Source organism: Puntigrus tetrazona, chromosome 7 (genome assembly GCF_018831695.1).
Source record: "Puntigrus tetrazona isolate hp1 chromosome 7, ASM1883169v1, whole genome shotgun sequence".
NCBI lineage: Eukaryota > Metazoa > Chordata > Actinopteri > Cypriniformes > Cyprinidae > Puntigrus > Puntigrus tetrazona.
The window spans coordinates 34,716,326-34,732,207 of record NC_056705.1 but is presented as its reverse complement, the minus strand read 5'-3'; the positions used below and the strand labels follow the sequence as shown (position 1 = coordinate 34,732,207).

The 15,882-nt window shown below is 37.3% G+C and overlaps 1 protein-coding gene across 1 annotated transcript; it reads left to right on the top strand.

The window, feature by feature from the left end:
- Positions 1 to 2,667: 2,667 nt before the first annotated feature.
- arsj (arylsulfatase family, member J) lies at positions 2,668 to 10,254 on the top strand. Its single transcript, XM_043243386.1, has 2 exons — positions 2,668 to 3,416; positions 8,436 to 10,254. The coding sequence occupies exons 1-2, from the start codon at positions 3,091 to 3,093 to the stop codon at positions 9,811 to 9,813; spliced, it is 1,704 nt and encodes a 567-aa protein (XP_043099321.1). The 5' UTR covers positions 2,668 to 3,090; the 3' UTR covers positions 9,814 to 10,254.
- Positions 10,255 to 15,882: the final 5,628 nt, after the last annotated feature.

Sequence of the window (15,882 nt, the reverse complement as noted above, 5' to 3'; positions counted from 1 at the left end):
CCTTACCGCATTTGTTTTTTTCCTTCCTCGCTTTTTTGGAATAGCATGTGTTACGAACATTGTATAAAAGCATTTAACCGTCCCTTAGGTGTGCCTTTCTCTCTGTATCCTCATAATGCAAAGAACTGCTTTTATATAATAAATTTGGAGTTTTGGCTTAGATGCATTCAGTGCAGACAGCCTCGAGCTGTCGCGGTATGATATGAGATGATATGCCGGTGTAGACACGGTGTTATGTCTGGCGGGTGTGACGGCACATATCTATAACTTTGAATTCATCAAAGCACTAACATGAAGATTTAATCAATGAACCGAGTGTCTGACTTCGTTAAAATATGATAACAAAAATGTCTTTTTTAGGATCTGCCTGTCCAGGCACGTTGAAGACACAGCGTTTGTCTAATGCAAGGTAAGGGACTGTCAAGGAATCCGGTGTTTGCTGGGCAAGCATTAGTGTTGCTCAACTTAATGAGCTAAGCAAAGCCTGGTCTTTGAGGGACCTGAAAGACAGCGACAAGAGACTTGGAATCGTTCGGCGTGGGCCTTCAAGTAAACGCGCAAAAATATAACCAGCAGATACTGTCAAACAGTATTTTGAGCAAGCAAAGTTTGTTTCAGGTACAAAAGCTTTACTGTTAAAACACATTCTGTTATTTGCCCTCAGCCAGTCTTGTAAAATCCCTGCACTCTTTATGAGCTCATGATTAAAATGTTTACTCTTGCACTGTGTATAAAAGCCTTCTCTTTGCAGGACATTTGGGCCGCGGGTAGTGTTATTATCCTAGAAAAGTTAGGCTCATTTCACTATTTGGCTAATTACGAAGGATATTTCCAGAAATCAATCCTCTCCACCAAATCTTTAAACGGACTACTTCTTTTCTGGTGATAAGAAGGAAAAAACAATCACCTTGATCCGGTTAACATTCTACGAAAAAAAGTTTATTGGTGTTCATGAAGCTGCAGGGATTTTAGCCTTTGACAAGCTTTTTAATCGCATAAGCTATGTGCAATGTTTTATGCAAATCAGTTAACATCACAAACACGGCCAACATTTTGCACATAATTTCCATGCTGCAGTTCCCCGTCCTGAGTGCTGGGGACTTTTCTTAGACTAGCATCACAAAATCCAGAAACCCGAAACAGCCTTTTAAAACGGCAAAAGTGTGCTCATCTGGATATGGTTATAATGCTCTTCTCAAGCAGCTGATGAATTATCGCTGGTATGATTAACAGAAAATGTCTATTTTCAATACTCCTCCCTGTTTTGCACAGCACAAAATTACTTGCGTTTCGCAATTTTGAATACATTGCGATCAGTAAGCCTGTTTTTGGAGCTCACGGTACCTATATTTTTGCCCTGAAATATGCGTCGAAGCGCTGCAAATGTTTAATTCCCTCCTAAATGACACCGTGCTACATGAAGCATCTTAGTTTACTGCATGGACATGTGGTTTAGTACAATAAGCTCATTGAGATTCCTCCTTTTCTTTCAATGCAAGCCAAGGTGAAACGGATTCCTTCCTGAGGATGCATTAGCTTTCATGAGTAATGCCATGGGAGAATTCTTCTCATTGTTCCTTTACGAAAATAAAAAAAAGTGTGTGGAAAATTATCCATTATAACATCTGACTGTACTTGACAAAAGGAAAAGATTTATTTTTTAAAGTATTACAATTGAACCGCACAAGTAATGTAATATATGAGCGCAGCACACACTGCCTGGAATCGTGAAATGCAGGAAATACCCTGCATAAAACTCATGTGTCAAGGGGAATATGAAATCAACTAAACATTTAAAATCGTTCCAAGTAGACTATTAGCACATAACGTTACCAAAATGAGTCTTGCTTTAAAGGACACCCAGGCTATCAGTACCGTTATCAGAAAAACTAAATGTAAAACTAGGCTTAATATGTACCGTTTAAAGTAAATGAGCTTTTAGTACTGAGAGCTTCATACTTTTTTTTGATAATAACACTTTATACTGAAATAAATAAACATACTCCTGTAAAGAATGACATTTTTTGACATCTGTGGGCATAAGTGAGTAGAAATAGGCCTTATCAACAGTAGCCTAGAGCTACTTTAGTTTATAATGTTTATAATGAAAGAAAGAAACCTGATTATTACTTTACCCTTTTTGGAAAGAAGTAAAGGCAATGTAACAGTTTGTACAGTCATAATTACACAGTTTGTATGGTCAGTCAGACAGTAGGGTACAGAATCAATACTTAGCCTATATTCTACATATTAAAATAGCATGTGTGTAGGCATTAGGTGTTGTCCTCTTCTCTAAAAAAATGCATTAAATACAGCATTACTACAGCATCTTTCGTGTCTCTGGGAGGCAGTCCATAAAGCGTTTTGGGAAGTCCCATTCTGTTTAGTGAATCGGTTCATTCAGAGGTTTAAAATGATTCGCATGCGACGCATACTTTCTGTGTTCTTTCCGTTGAATGTTTTTTTTATACCGCTGTTTACCTCAACGATTTAGATTATTCTACATAAATCATCGTGTTTGCATCCTAACGTTTACGGTGATTGTTGTACGCTCGGTGAATCGGTTCAATTGAATCATTACGAACATTGACTCCGAAGAACGATTCATTCGCGAATCGGACACCGGTATATTCACTGAAGAGTAACTTCAGTGAAAGATGAGTTAAGGTCTGCCATTGGAGACAGACGGGTCGATCGCTGATAACGACGGAGACTATAAGAAAAACGACGGAGTGATGCTCAGAACTTACTAAGATCTGAGTTTGCATAGGCGTTATGCTACATAGATTCAGGTTTTTAGTTATTTTCCCCAATTATTACTACGCTGTTTTATTTGGATAGTGCTTTTAACTTTTAAAATAGATGTTCTCGGCACAGCAGCCTTCAGCACAATACTAAGGTTGCAAAAATATAGCTATTTTCGTAATAACAGCGTCGGTCAAATTGCGAACCTAATTTCCAAGCGCGTCTGTTTCCCCGACAGAGATCCCTCCTGGAACATGACATGCAGCGGTGTTATTTTGCGCTGTGAAAAGAGTGAGGCAGCGTTATCTTCTGTTTTGATTTTCATTTCGACCGGTTTTAGGTGCAATGCGCGGACGAATGGGAAGAAGTACGTTTCTTTTGACGCTTTTGACTACTTTTAGCGGCATCGTCAGCTCAGCTCACGGAACATGGAAGAGCGGTTTTCACTCGAATCGTGTGAACAACGTGGAAAAGCCGTCACCTCAGCCGTCACCTCAGCCTCACATCATCTTCATTATGGTCGACGACCAAGGATTTCGAGACGTGGGGTATCATGGGTCTGAAATAAAGACCCCGACACTGGATAGACTCGCTGCGGCAGGAGTCAAGCTGGAGAACTACTATGTGCAGCCTCTGTGTAGCCCCTCAAGGAGCCAACTGATGACCGGCAGGTGGGATATACAGCATTCACATCAATAGGTTTACATTGGGTTTTGTACATTTAAGCCACACTTTACAATCAAAGATATTCCATTAGATAACAGTTGGTGTCATAGCAAAGGCGTAAAGTTAGTTAATACTTTTTGGTGCTCTTTATAATTTTGACATTTGATCACTAGATGTTTGATATTGTTACTAATGTAATGCGTTTAGCCATTTTGAAAGTGTGGTTTGAGTCTGTAAATGTTTTTTAGACTATACCCTGTTACCAATGTAAATGCAAGCACAATGCGTTTTACTTTGTGCTGTAACTAAACAATGTTTTCATTTTTGTATACAAAAAATACCACAAACCCGTAACAGCCATGTTTGCATTCGTATATACTGCAGCAGAACAGAATATGTGAGAATTGCGCTGCTTTTATGGGATACTCAGATGGGACGAGATTGTGTTTTTGTGTGCATGTTCTCCACCCACAATAGCGTTAAAAGCCTGACACCAGAGTTCCCATAGTAGTGAAACATCTGGTCCACGCCTCAGGAAACAGGAAGGTTGCTAGGAATCTCTTTTGGCAATTTGCTTTGGAAGTAATGAATGAATCAGCCCCTCCCCACATTCATTTACAATGAATGTGAACGGAATGGCTTTTGGGCTCTCTGTAATGGGGATTTGGGGTAATATATATATACCTTCAATGTGTTTGACTGTTGTGTGGTTCCCCTAGAAAATTCAGAACACTCAGACTATATACGAGATTAACATCAAACATGTCAAAAGTACTTTGTGGAGGTCCTAACACCAGTAGATAAATCTACCCATAGCTGCTACACTGCCAGATGTTTACCATATTCCAAGGTCGAAACTTGACTTTTTGAATCTCATTTTAAAATTGAGCACGCTGCTTTTGAAAACCACATGAGCTCATGAGGTTGATTTAGTTTTAGGGAGAAGTCCAAAGATAAACCCTAACCTGGAAAATGTTGTCCTTGGGCCCACCACTCCATTTATTAGTAAAGCACCAAAACCAGTAAAATAAACTGTTAAAACAGCAAGTACCTTTTGTTGACAATATCTCGAATAAACACTGAGAATGATTCAGCTAGTTAAACAGTTAAGCTTTTAAACTAATACCCTCTGAATTGCTTAATCTCAATAATGCTCTTCAACAAAAAAGGTCTTGACCAAATAAGATTACATTACAGAAAAAGAGGCAGAGCTGTTTATGTTGGGCCATCTTTTAAAGATCTTAATGTAATACAGAGGGATATGCACTGGTCATGTTTTTGTTGAAAAGCTTCATGCTTCTCCGATGGGTCCCTAAATCTGATGCCTTTTGATCCTAAGTCCAAAAACACCACATCTGCCCTTATAAAGATCAAGTTCAGTTCCTCTTGCTAGCATTTAGCCTTTTAAGGTGTTCACACTTCTCATAATCTTTCAAGTCTGTTACACCTTTTGTCTTTTTGATATTTGGTAATATTTTCTGTGATAGTTTAGGAAGCATGTTACATTTTCACACACAGTGGGTGCACAAACCTGTCAAGTAAAGTAAATCCAATCAAATCAGATAAACCCTAACGAAATTTTGGTCTACATCAAGCTGCCGTAACAGCACTGCATTAAAACGAATAGGACTGTGCCCTATGTTTGAACCTTATTTGAGGCACCCAATTCAATTCATGAGCACTCTAACAAGCTGAAGACTTAATGAGAAAATCAGATTGTTTAGATAAGGGAGGTATTTAAAATTTGGAAACACTGCCATTAACGGACAGGCCTAAACGTTTAGATGCCCGTATACTCTTAAATCATAAAAATAATAAAAAACCTTGTAGTGACTTGGTTAACTGTTTTAGAAAATAATCATAACGGCACAAAAAATGGGATTTGCCATGTTCACTATATTCATTTATTGAAGTCTTCTTAACCCTCCGAGCTTTGTGAAAGTAATATCAGAAATATTGTGTTTAAAATCTGCTCTAGTTCTCTTTCGAGTATTTGTAAGAGCTCTTGAGAAAAGAACAAATGATACTTCTGAGTAGGATATTGTCAATCACGTGGTCGATTCACGAAACCGAAATATTTAATCTCTAGTTCAATTCGCTGACTAAATGACGAAGGAAGAAAGAAGACCAAAAATGTGTTTGTAAAATCACAAACGATGAGGAAATGATCGCTTTTGAGGGAACTAACCCCTTAAAATGATTTATGTGAGAACCTCAAATCAGGATGGCTCTATTGATATCGCACAAAAGGGCCTTGAGATGGTTAGTTACTGGGTTACGGAAAAGAGAAAGAGGGTGTAATGAATGGCTGGTGTAGTGGGAATGAGGGAACATGTTTTAATGCTCTGTGGTCTGAATTTGATTAGCTGTAGAGAGGAGTATGTCCCACTTATTGGAAGCAGATGTGGGAGGGATGTTGGAGCAAGCAGAACATGGGTCAGCAATGCTTCCAGCAGTGCCTGGTTGAAGATTTGCATTTTCTGATGGATTTGGTGGCCAAAAACATGTTTGTAGGACATCGGTTTAGTAGTGTTTTTAGATTAATATTAGTTATAAGCTACAATGTTTACATTAGGGTTATATTATAAATGTTTTAAATGTCTAAAACACAGAACGTAAACCTAATAATCGCTATGTCAGCCATAACTTTAGGGTCAATATAATATTAAAGTTACGTCACTGTTTTACATTTCATGTATTCATTACATTCATACATTAACTTTGACATTAATGAATTCATCTCTCTTAAGAATCTCCCTGACGTAAAGCAGAACATTCTTTCTTTTTCCAGTACCAGGTTACGCCGTGCATGATTTAAGGTAAATTTGCTGAAATTATTATTTATGGAAAATAATAAAATGTTACTACTGTACTGTTGTTTTTGTTCATGGAAAGCACGAGAACAAATGCTTTGTTACGTGCTTACGTAATCTTTGTCCAAATATAAGGTTACTCATGGACTAGAACAAACACTCAAAGGAAGTGAAACGGAAAATCTGTTATTGTATGCAAGAATGCAAACAAAATGTCAAAGGTCTGTCATAAAATAAAAACACTGAACGCTCTAAAACACTTTTCAAGCTTGTATGAGATTTAAACATTCACTTGGCTGTTGTCTTAGTTGTCCCTCTTAAAATTCTTAGGAAAAATAAAAGCAGTAACAAAACGGACAATTGTTAACACAAGAGTTACAGAGATATAACAAACTGGACAATAGCCAGATACGATTTAGTTTTAGACCAATTCAGTGAAACACTTCTGTTGATAATGTTTGAATAGACTTGGGTACTTTGGCAAATCGAAATTGTTCTAAAATAACAGTTTTTGTGTTTCCAGTTTTAGATGATAAAACTCTAGCCCCCGTTTTCAGACAATGCTTAACCCTAGTCCAAGACTTCGTTTTTTGCTCTGCTTTAAACTGAACTGCTAAACTTGCCTATTTAACATTCGTAGTGCAGTCATTGCTCTGCCTACATACAATGTTTGTGGACCGGGTCCTGGTCTTCCACCTTCGTCTCTTGCCCCTGGGTTCCTGTGTCAGATCTACCTCCCCGGAGAAGGCGTGGGGGCATTACCGTATGACGTAGAATGGCCCTGCGATGGCACTATCTGCATCATGCTTCTCTCCAATGGGGACCTGAGTGTGTACATGGATTCACTGATGACCAGGGTTCCCTGGGTGGTCTATATCGATGGCTGCGCCCTATTCTTCCTGGATTCTTCTGTACACTTGCAAGGAGTTTTTCTCGTCCTCGCCGTGATTGAATAAATCCTCACAAAAAAAATTTTTGCTGAGAAGATCACAACATTTTGATTCCAGGTTTCTAATTCGACATACATTTTGCATGACTTAAAATTAGACAAACAGATCAGTGCTGTTGTAAAATCATGTTTTTTTTTCATCTTCGTCAACTTTCTAAAGAAAAACCCTTCTTATCAATTAAAACCCTTCTTATTTGTTGATGATGCTTTCACAACTGCAGGTCCAAAACTCTGGAACAATCTACCACTTCAAAGTAGATTAGCCCCATCTATTTCTGCTTTTAAGTCTGCTCTAAAAAACGTACTTATTTTCTGTAGCTTTTAACACCCCTTGACTTTTGTTTGAATGGTTACTCTGTTATTGTTGTGTTTTATAATAGCCTTTTCTTCTCAGTTTTTATTCTATTCTGTACAGCACTTTGTTCAACCTTTTGTTTTTAGACGTGCTTTATAAATAAATATTGTATTTCATCAAATAGCCTATATAATTATCTTGTGTTAATGACAGGAAAAATTGACCATAAAATTAGAGCTCTAGAAGAGGTTGCAAACTCTTTTCTTTCTGATGTCCTTTAAACATTGTCTTGGTGCTGTGTTTGTAAAATGAAGAATGTGTTTATGCATGTGCACTGTTTATATGTGCTTGTAACTCATTTGACTGAACATTGATTTTAACATTGTTTATGTTTATATTCATTTTGGAGAATTGTTTACTTGTACATCATGGACACCAAAACACTATACAACTGATGATTCGATTTGATTGTAATATTACTTGATGCATGTATATGCATGTGGAAGTAGAAAAGCTACAGATGTTGAGGTACTTGACTGAAATATTACGACATATTTCAAATTATTTTATAGCTCTTACATTTATTATATTATTTTATAACAAACTTTTTTTCATTTAATAATAATCAGCAAATCAGCAGTTGATTTTATCCAAAACAATTACAAATTTTGAAGGGAACATGAAATGCATCTTATGCATGCTTATGTTTATGTCTTCAGGTACTGAGCTACTCTGCAGTGGTGCCGACCCAAACCAAAAATATTTTAAACTTTATTTACTCAATTACATGATAGACAGTTGATCTGTTACCTTCACTTTTAGTAATGTAATGATAGTTAGTAAGATGTGAATAAGATGTTAGTTTTAGAACTTTTTTTTTGGATGGACAATTAAAATAATAGGTCATCTATGTCTGTTTATCCAGTGCTTATATATTTTTATTAATTGTTGTATTTTTATTTCTTAGATATCAAATCCACACTGGCCTCCAGCATTCCATCATCCGACCCACTCAGCCGAATTGCCTTCCTTTGGAGAACATCACCCTTCCTCAGAAGCTAAAGAACGCTGGGTACTCTACTCATATGGTGGGAAAGTGGCATCTTGGCTTCTATAAACGCGGCTGTATGCCTACACAGCGTGGCTTTGATACCTTCTTTGGCTCTTTGTTGGGTAGCGGCGACTATTACAACCATTACAAATGTGACAGCCCAGGAATGTGTGGGTACGATCTTCATGAGGGGGAAGAAGCTGCCTGGGAGCAGGACCATGGCATCTATTCCACCCTCATGTATACTCAAAAAGCAATAAACATCCTGGCATCTCACAATCCTAAACAGCCCATCTTCCTCTACTTGGCCTACCAGGCTGTACACTCACCCTTGCAGGTTCCTGCACGCTACCTTGAACGTTACAAGTCAATCCCAAACTTGCATCGCCGCAAATATGCTGCAATGGTCAGCTGTTTGGATGAGGCAGTACGCAATCTAACTCTAGCTCTGAAGCAGTACGGCTATTATAACAACATGGTTATGGTGTACTCCTCAGACAACGGAGGTCAACCAATGGCAGGAGGCAGCAACTGGCCATTAAGAGGTTGTAAAGGAACTTACTGGGAAGGAGGAATTCGAGCGGTAGGGTTTGTACACAGCCCTTTACTGGTCAAAAAGGGAACTACAAGCAGGGCTCTGATTCATATTACTGATTGGTACCCAACACTGGTGATGCTTGGTGAAGGTACTCTAGATGAAAACCAGAACCTTGATGGTTATGATGTCTGGGAAGCCATCAGTGAGGGACGGCCCTCACCTCGATTGGATATACTCCACAACATAGACCCTATCTACACCAAAGCCAAGAACGGCTCTTGGAAAGCAGGCTACGGAATCTGGAACACGGCCATCCAGGCAGCGCTCCGTGTAGGGGACTGGAAGCTCTTGACTGGTGTGCCAGGATATAGTGACTGGATTCCACCACAGACTTTCTCAAAACTGCTGTTGGCCAATCGTTGGCACAATGAACGTGTGAACTGGGATCGAGGCAAAACTATATGGCTCTTCAACATTACAGCAGATCCATATGAACGAGTGGACCTTTCTCGACGATACCCACATGTGGTGAAGAAGATGCTATTCAGGCTTCTACGGTACAACAAGACAGCAGTGCAATGCCGCTACCCTCCCAAAGACTATCGCTCCAATCCTCAGTATAATGGGGGGGTCTGGGGTCCCTGGTACACAAATGATGACGAAGATGAGGATGATAACCTTCTCTCATATGATTTAGAACAGATGAAGAGTTGGAAGAAATCGAAACGAAGAGGGAAATTCAAAAGAAAGACCTGAAGTCTATAGAAGTTTATGTTGGCTCCCATTTTGACTTTTGTGGTATAAACTCAGGGATGACTGTAGTCTTTTCTTTCAGCACAGTCATTTTCACTGATGTGTAGATTTACCTCCAATTTCAATTTAAAAGTCAGCAGTGTGCAATTTAAACTATAGGTGATTCATTCATAGAGTGAAAACACTGTGAGGCTTCAAAGAATTGCTATTATTTAAAAAATCTGAAATTTCAACTTTTGGCTCAAATAATGCTGCACGTTTGGGGTAAGGACAATTAGTGACAGATGTGAAATGTTGAAGAAAATAATTGTTTTTGCAACTCTGGTGCTACTAAAAGCACAAACATGACATGCCTTTATTGATAAAAAAACAGGGTGAAGAAGGAAACCACTTGAATTACTACTGTAAGTCTTACATGTTGAATAAAAAAATCTAAAATAAAAACTTTTTGGGTTGCATGAGAAACTGGTGCTATGTAACTGGCAAAAAACTGTATGTTGTTTTATTTTTTGTTTTGCCTGGTCTGGCATCAGTCAAACTTGAATGTGAAATCAATACACCTTTTTCTCCTTTTCCCGTTTTCTCTTAATTTTGCTGATTACATTTCAAGTATCATTATGTAAGTATGCAGATAGTCATCACTTTCCTCTTGCAATAGTTAAAGAAAAAATAAGAATTTCTGTCATTTCAATCAATGAGTCAATGCTAAACTTTTTTCTGCAAAGTTGTTTGTCCTGAACAGGCATTTTAGATTTTGTCTTACCATTTTAAAATACAACGTAATGAATTTGAGCTCCAAATATAAAAAGGGAAAAAAGTATTGATTTTTAATTTGGGTAACATTTACAAAAAGCAATGAACAGATTTTGTCATTAACTTGGTTTCAGTATCTGTGGCATTGCACTGATTTGTCCTGCCAAAAGATAAATCATCTTTGGTCCAAAATCACTTTACACATTAATACAGATTGCATATTACTGTGCCATGTCACACGGCAGTTTCACATTCATTATACGTGGCCTAATTGCACATTACTTGAATCTTACATTGTGCCTGTTTAGGACACGGTATAATACTTTCCTGGACTCCGTGTTTTACTGAAATTGTTACAGTGACTTTCAGCTGTGTGGTTATGTCAGTCAATAAGCCAGATGCGTATGAAACTCAGAACATTCTGAAAAACTAGAAAAAAAAATGAATACGAGTTTTATTGTTCGGTGCTACCCTAGAGCGCAGAGAAATGACTCAGCTGCATTATGTAATCTGGACCATTTCCTTGAGAACAATCCGATGTCCCTGGCCAATACTCCAACAGCTGTCTTCATAAAACTCATGTGAAGCAAAGCTGGGAACAGATTACAATTCCCCTCATTTAATGTACCAAATAACTAGCAGAATGACAGCCTACCGGCTTCACATGTCAACTGGAGGTATTAAGCTTGCCTGCAGGGCTGGATCTCTTGGCAGTGCTTCGCATTCCTCGAGGCTGAGCTATTCCATTTTTTGTGTGCACGCTGTTGGTTGGTTCAAATTTGTCTATGCCGTCATTGGACTGCTACACCTTGTTAGAGGAGCCACTTACTGTATTGCATAATGTGCACACATAGTAGCATTTGCAGTTTTTTAAGGCATTTAGTGTTTAAATTACACCCGTTGTTTTGAAATTATTAAGTAAAGGATCTTCATGCATAATTAAATGAAAAAGGTTCAGTGTACTGAGTAACGAATACACAAAATAATAAAATTGGACTAACTTTTGTTTACTTAAAAGCCTGATGTTAAACTTATGTTAAAATGCTTTTTCCCCACATCAATCTACACTCCGTACACCATAACTGTACAGCAAAAAAACATGTTTTCTGTTTAACATCTTAGCAAAGTTATCTGGGACAGCTGAAATTAAGCCCAGGAGCATTCATATTGCTTGTAGATGTTACTACACTTAGGGTAAAATGAACCTGTGGCAAATTCAATTGAATGGGTATGATAGGAAAGGCGGACATGTCTTAATAAAAGGTCTAACAGCTGATATTGCATATCGGAGCAAAACTATACATTAAGGTGAATAGTCTTCGTAAACGTTAATGGAATAAGCTCGAAACAACCAGGACTCTTTCTTGATCTAGCCTCCTGGAGATAGCAAAAATCTACAGAAGGACAAACATAGTGATGTTTGGGATTTATGGCAGTGTGGTAAGAGCTGATCCTCTCCTCAGTTAAGACACATAAAAACACACTTGGAATTTGCGAGTGTGCTGGTGTCAGACTCGTGCTGTGGGGCTTTTTTTTTCAGCGGCAGGGTCTGAGGGACTCTTCGGAGTAGAAGGAACACTCAGTGCAGAAAAATATAGAGATAGCTTTAAAGGAAGTCTAGAGCATTCAGAAATTCAGCCTGGGCAGAAGGCTCACCTTCCAAAAGGACAATGACCCAACTGTGAATGTCCTTGAGTGGCTCAGCCACAGCCTGAGAACTGAACCCATTCTAATATTTCTGGACAAAACTGACCATGTGCATCTGCCCCATCAAAGCTGACAGTTTTAGAGGTAAAGAGGAGAGGAAAGTGGAAGATGAGCAAAGCTTGTCGCATCAAACAAAAAAGACTTGAGACTGTAAATATGCTTCAATAATATTTAGTTTAGGATATGAATACTTTTGTTGATATGAATACTTACAGTTATGGCGTATGGAGTATAGATTGATGCAGAAAAAAAGTAATTAAAAGTAGTTTAGCATAAGGCAGCAACATAAGAAACTGTGAAAAAATTCACTTTCACAGGGCACTCTATATATATGTGCGTAACTGTGTGTGTGCGTGTGCGTATATATATATATATATATATATATATATATATATATATATATATATATATATATATATATATATATATATATATATTTTTTTAAATTGTAAACACTCTCACAATCTCATGAGAGTCTGGGATCCAATCCAATGCCTATTTTACTACAGAACAAGAACAAACACTTTACCACAGATTTTTGAAAATATTCAAATATTTTATTGTAACGTTACGTGTTTTACTGACAAATGTAAATAATATAAATAAACATTTGACCTCAGACTCCCTGTATCTCGAACCACCTCACGAGCATTGGTTAACTTAAGCCTATGTAAAGTAACAAATATGGGAATTAAAAAAAAAACTTATTAACACAAAGCGATATAATTTAATTGTGAAATTTAACATTACATGGACAAAACGACGAATAAAAGTACATTTATAACGCTTACCTTTAGATTAACAACCATTCGTCCGTAGGGTTTATACAGTGTCCTAAAAGTAAAATAAAGTAAGTCACATACAGAATATATCGCGGTGTAATTATCTTCAGTCTTTATCAATATACAGAAGTAATATCTCCTGTCTTCTCGGTTGCTTGCGCCATCATATCCCTTCAGAATGAGACAAGTTAAATTCGCGGGATTAGTTTGCTTTAATTACCAACTGACAACACTTTAAGCATTACCATTGCAGTGTTTATTTTTTTATTATTATTATTATTATTTTTTTACATATTTATAGACCGTGGAAGTAAAAAAACTTACTGCCGTTTGACAATATAAAAAAGCACGCAACAGTCTTTCAAATATGCCTCAAGCGCCGGCAACCCGCCAAAATAAAAGCCTGCTGATTCTAAGTTTAAAAATGAAAAGAAACAAATAAGTAAGATGAACGCAATTTTACTAAGTTAGCAGTGCATCATCTTTTACAGTGTGACAAAGCTGACAGTTGATTTTGAAAACGTTCCGCAAACAAAATGCTAATGGGCCATAGTTACTGATAATGCTAATCGCAAAATGCCTGGTTGATATATGTTGGTCTAAGATAGAATATTAAGGTGTATTATGTGTATTTTGTTTGTATAAGTCCTTCACCTTTATATATAATTTTGATAAACTTTGTTGGCTTGCACATTTGCATAAGCTTCCTGTAATGGACACTTTTAGCATGACTGGAACTCATTCTGGCACCTAACAAAGGTTCAGTCGGTTAATTTTTCCTCTGTATCTCCTTTACCGTTTTTTTTTTTTTCTTAAGATGTTCTTTTTTTATTTTGGTCTCTCTCGTTCTCTTTTTTTTACCCTCAAGATTCTTGTAAAACAAACAAAAACACATGCATATATGTTTTATGGCCATATATAACTTGCACCCCACCCCATCATCATCCAGTTTTAGTCAGTCTTGAGTTAGTCTCTGTTCGTTCAGTTTCTTGTCTTGTCTAAACAGACCAGATGAAGATGGGATCGGATCTCTGTGTGGGGCACTACCTGTTTTCAGACTCCTCGTGCACACAAAAATCTCACTGGATTATTACAAATGACTGGAAAAACGAATGTTCGGAAATGTAAACCGATATTTTCTACTGACACACTACAGCAAAGGACAGAAATAACTGACTTAAAACCATTTTAGCTGTTTAAAATACTAGTGTAATTTTACATACACTCTTTGGTAAAAAGAAAGAAAAAGAGAATTCCCTCGAAACACTTTGCATCTGCACTGCATCTAGAATTATTGCTGACCCCTCACACCCATCCCTTGCACTATATACACCACCGCCATCTGGAAAAGGGTTTAAGAGTGTCCATACCGCCACTACCAGACAACCCTAACAGCTTTTCCCTGTCGGGCTGTTTAAGTTTCTATCACTCCCTCCAACCCCCCTCCCTCTTCTGTAAATGATCTGACACATTAACTCTTACTGCTCAAAGTTTACATCACGTTCTAAGAAATATCTGCAAAAATACGGCCCCGTGTGCAGCAATATGAAATATTTTTTTTGTCGACCTGCTTATTTTTACACATATTCTAAATGCATTGTATTTTGCAGGTAATATTTCTACATTTTGCCATTTTCATTCCATTTTAAATATATATATTTTATTAATTAAACATTTATGATGACATATTGACTGTTACATGTTCTGTATTTAAAGCTTCTTTTAAAATGGATTTTCTTTTTTTAAGCTTCAAATAAATATTTGATTGGTAACGGTGAATATGGGGCTGCAGATTTACAGTTCTTTATAATATAAAATATTGATTATTGTGAATGACTAAAGGGATAGATGCGTACCTCAAAGTGAATTCGCTTACAACCGTATAATAAATATTCAGGTAAATAAAAAATGACAAATAGACCTAATCAGAGATGCCAAGGGAGGGCAGGGAGCGTTTTATCATCGCATTGATTTTTAAGACAGTGGTAGATAAGGGGGAATGCTCCACAGGATTTACAGGATTAGTAATTTAAGAGGATAATTGGTCATCTCGTTAACTCAAGGTGACAGTGCTCAAGGCTGAACAGTACTGTATGATGCTTAATTTTAGACTAGCGTTATATCAACCCTCACATATTTGCTATTTTCCTGCGATTTAAAATATATATATACACCGTTGTGTTTTCAGACACTCGTACACGCGAGTTCGTGCCGGTAGAGGGAGCTCTTACACTATATTTAACAGCCGTTGTAACAGCAGGAAGACAGACGTGAGATTACTTGTTGGGAAACTCGATTCACTTTAGCGAATCGGTTCGTTAAACTGATCCGGTCAAAATAAATGAATCTTCTTTCGCTGCGAATCATCACACAATTAGTTTTTTAGTAGTGTTAATGTCATATCAAATCTCAAGCTATATGTTTTTAATAGGTTTGTGACGACAAATTTGTCGTTGTTCACAGTTACATGTCAACCGCCTTTTTCATTTCTGTTTAATTTCAAGTGTCATTTCTACGTAAAAGCTTTATATAAGTGTTTTTAAAACTGGATTATAACAAAATGTAATGGTTACAGCTGAAAATGAATAATTCATGTCATTAAGATTATTACTAATTTCAAACCAATTTTTATGCTGGCTGTATACATTATAATGCAACCTTTAGTATTTTCAACATTTTCAACAGTCTTCTTGACTTTCTTCCCTGGGTCAAATAACAACATTTCGTGTGGTCCAACTTGTTTTCGAGTTTAAAATGCGCAAATGTCATTTACTCGTGTATATGCTCATTCATCCGCTGAGCGTTTGTGACTAGAAACGTCGTCAAAACT

Coding starts and splice junctions, on each gene's coding strand:
- arsj (XM_043243386.1), top strand. CDS start 3,091: ATGCGCGGACGAATGGGAAGAAGTACGTTTCTTTTGACGCTTTTGACT. Junction 3,417..8,435: donor AGCCAACTGATGACCGGCAG/GTGGGATATACA, acceptor TTTATTTCTTAG/ATATCAAATCCACACTGGCC.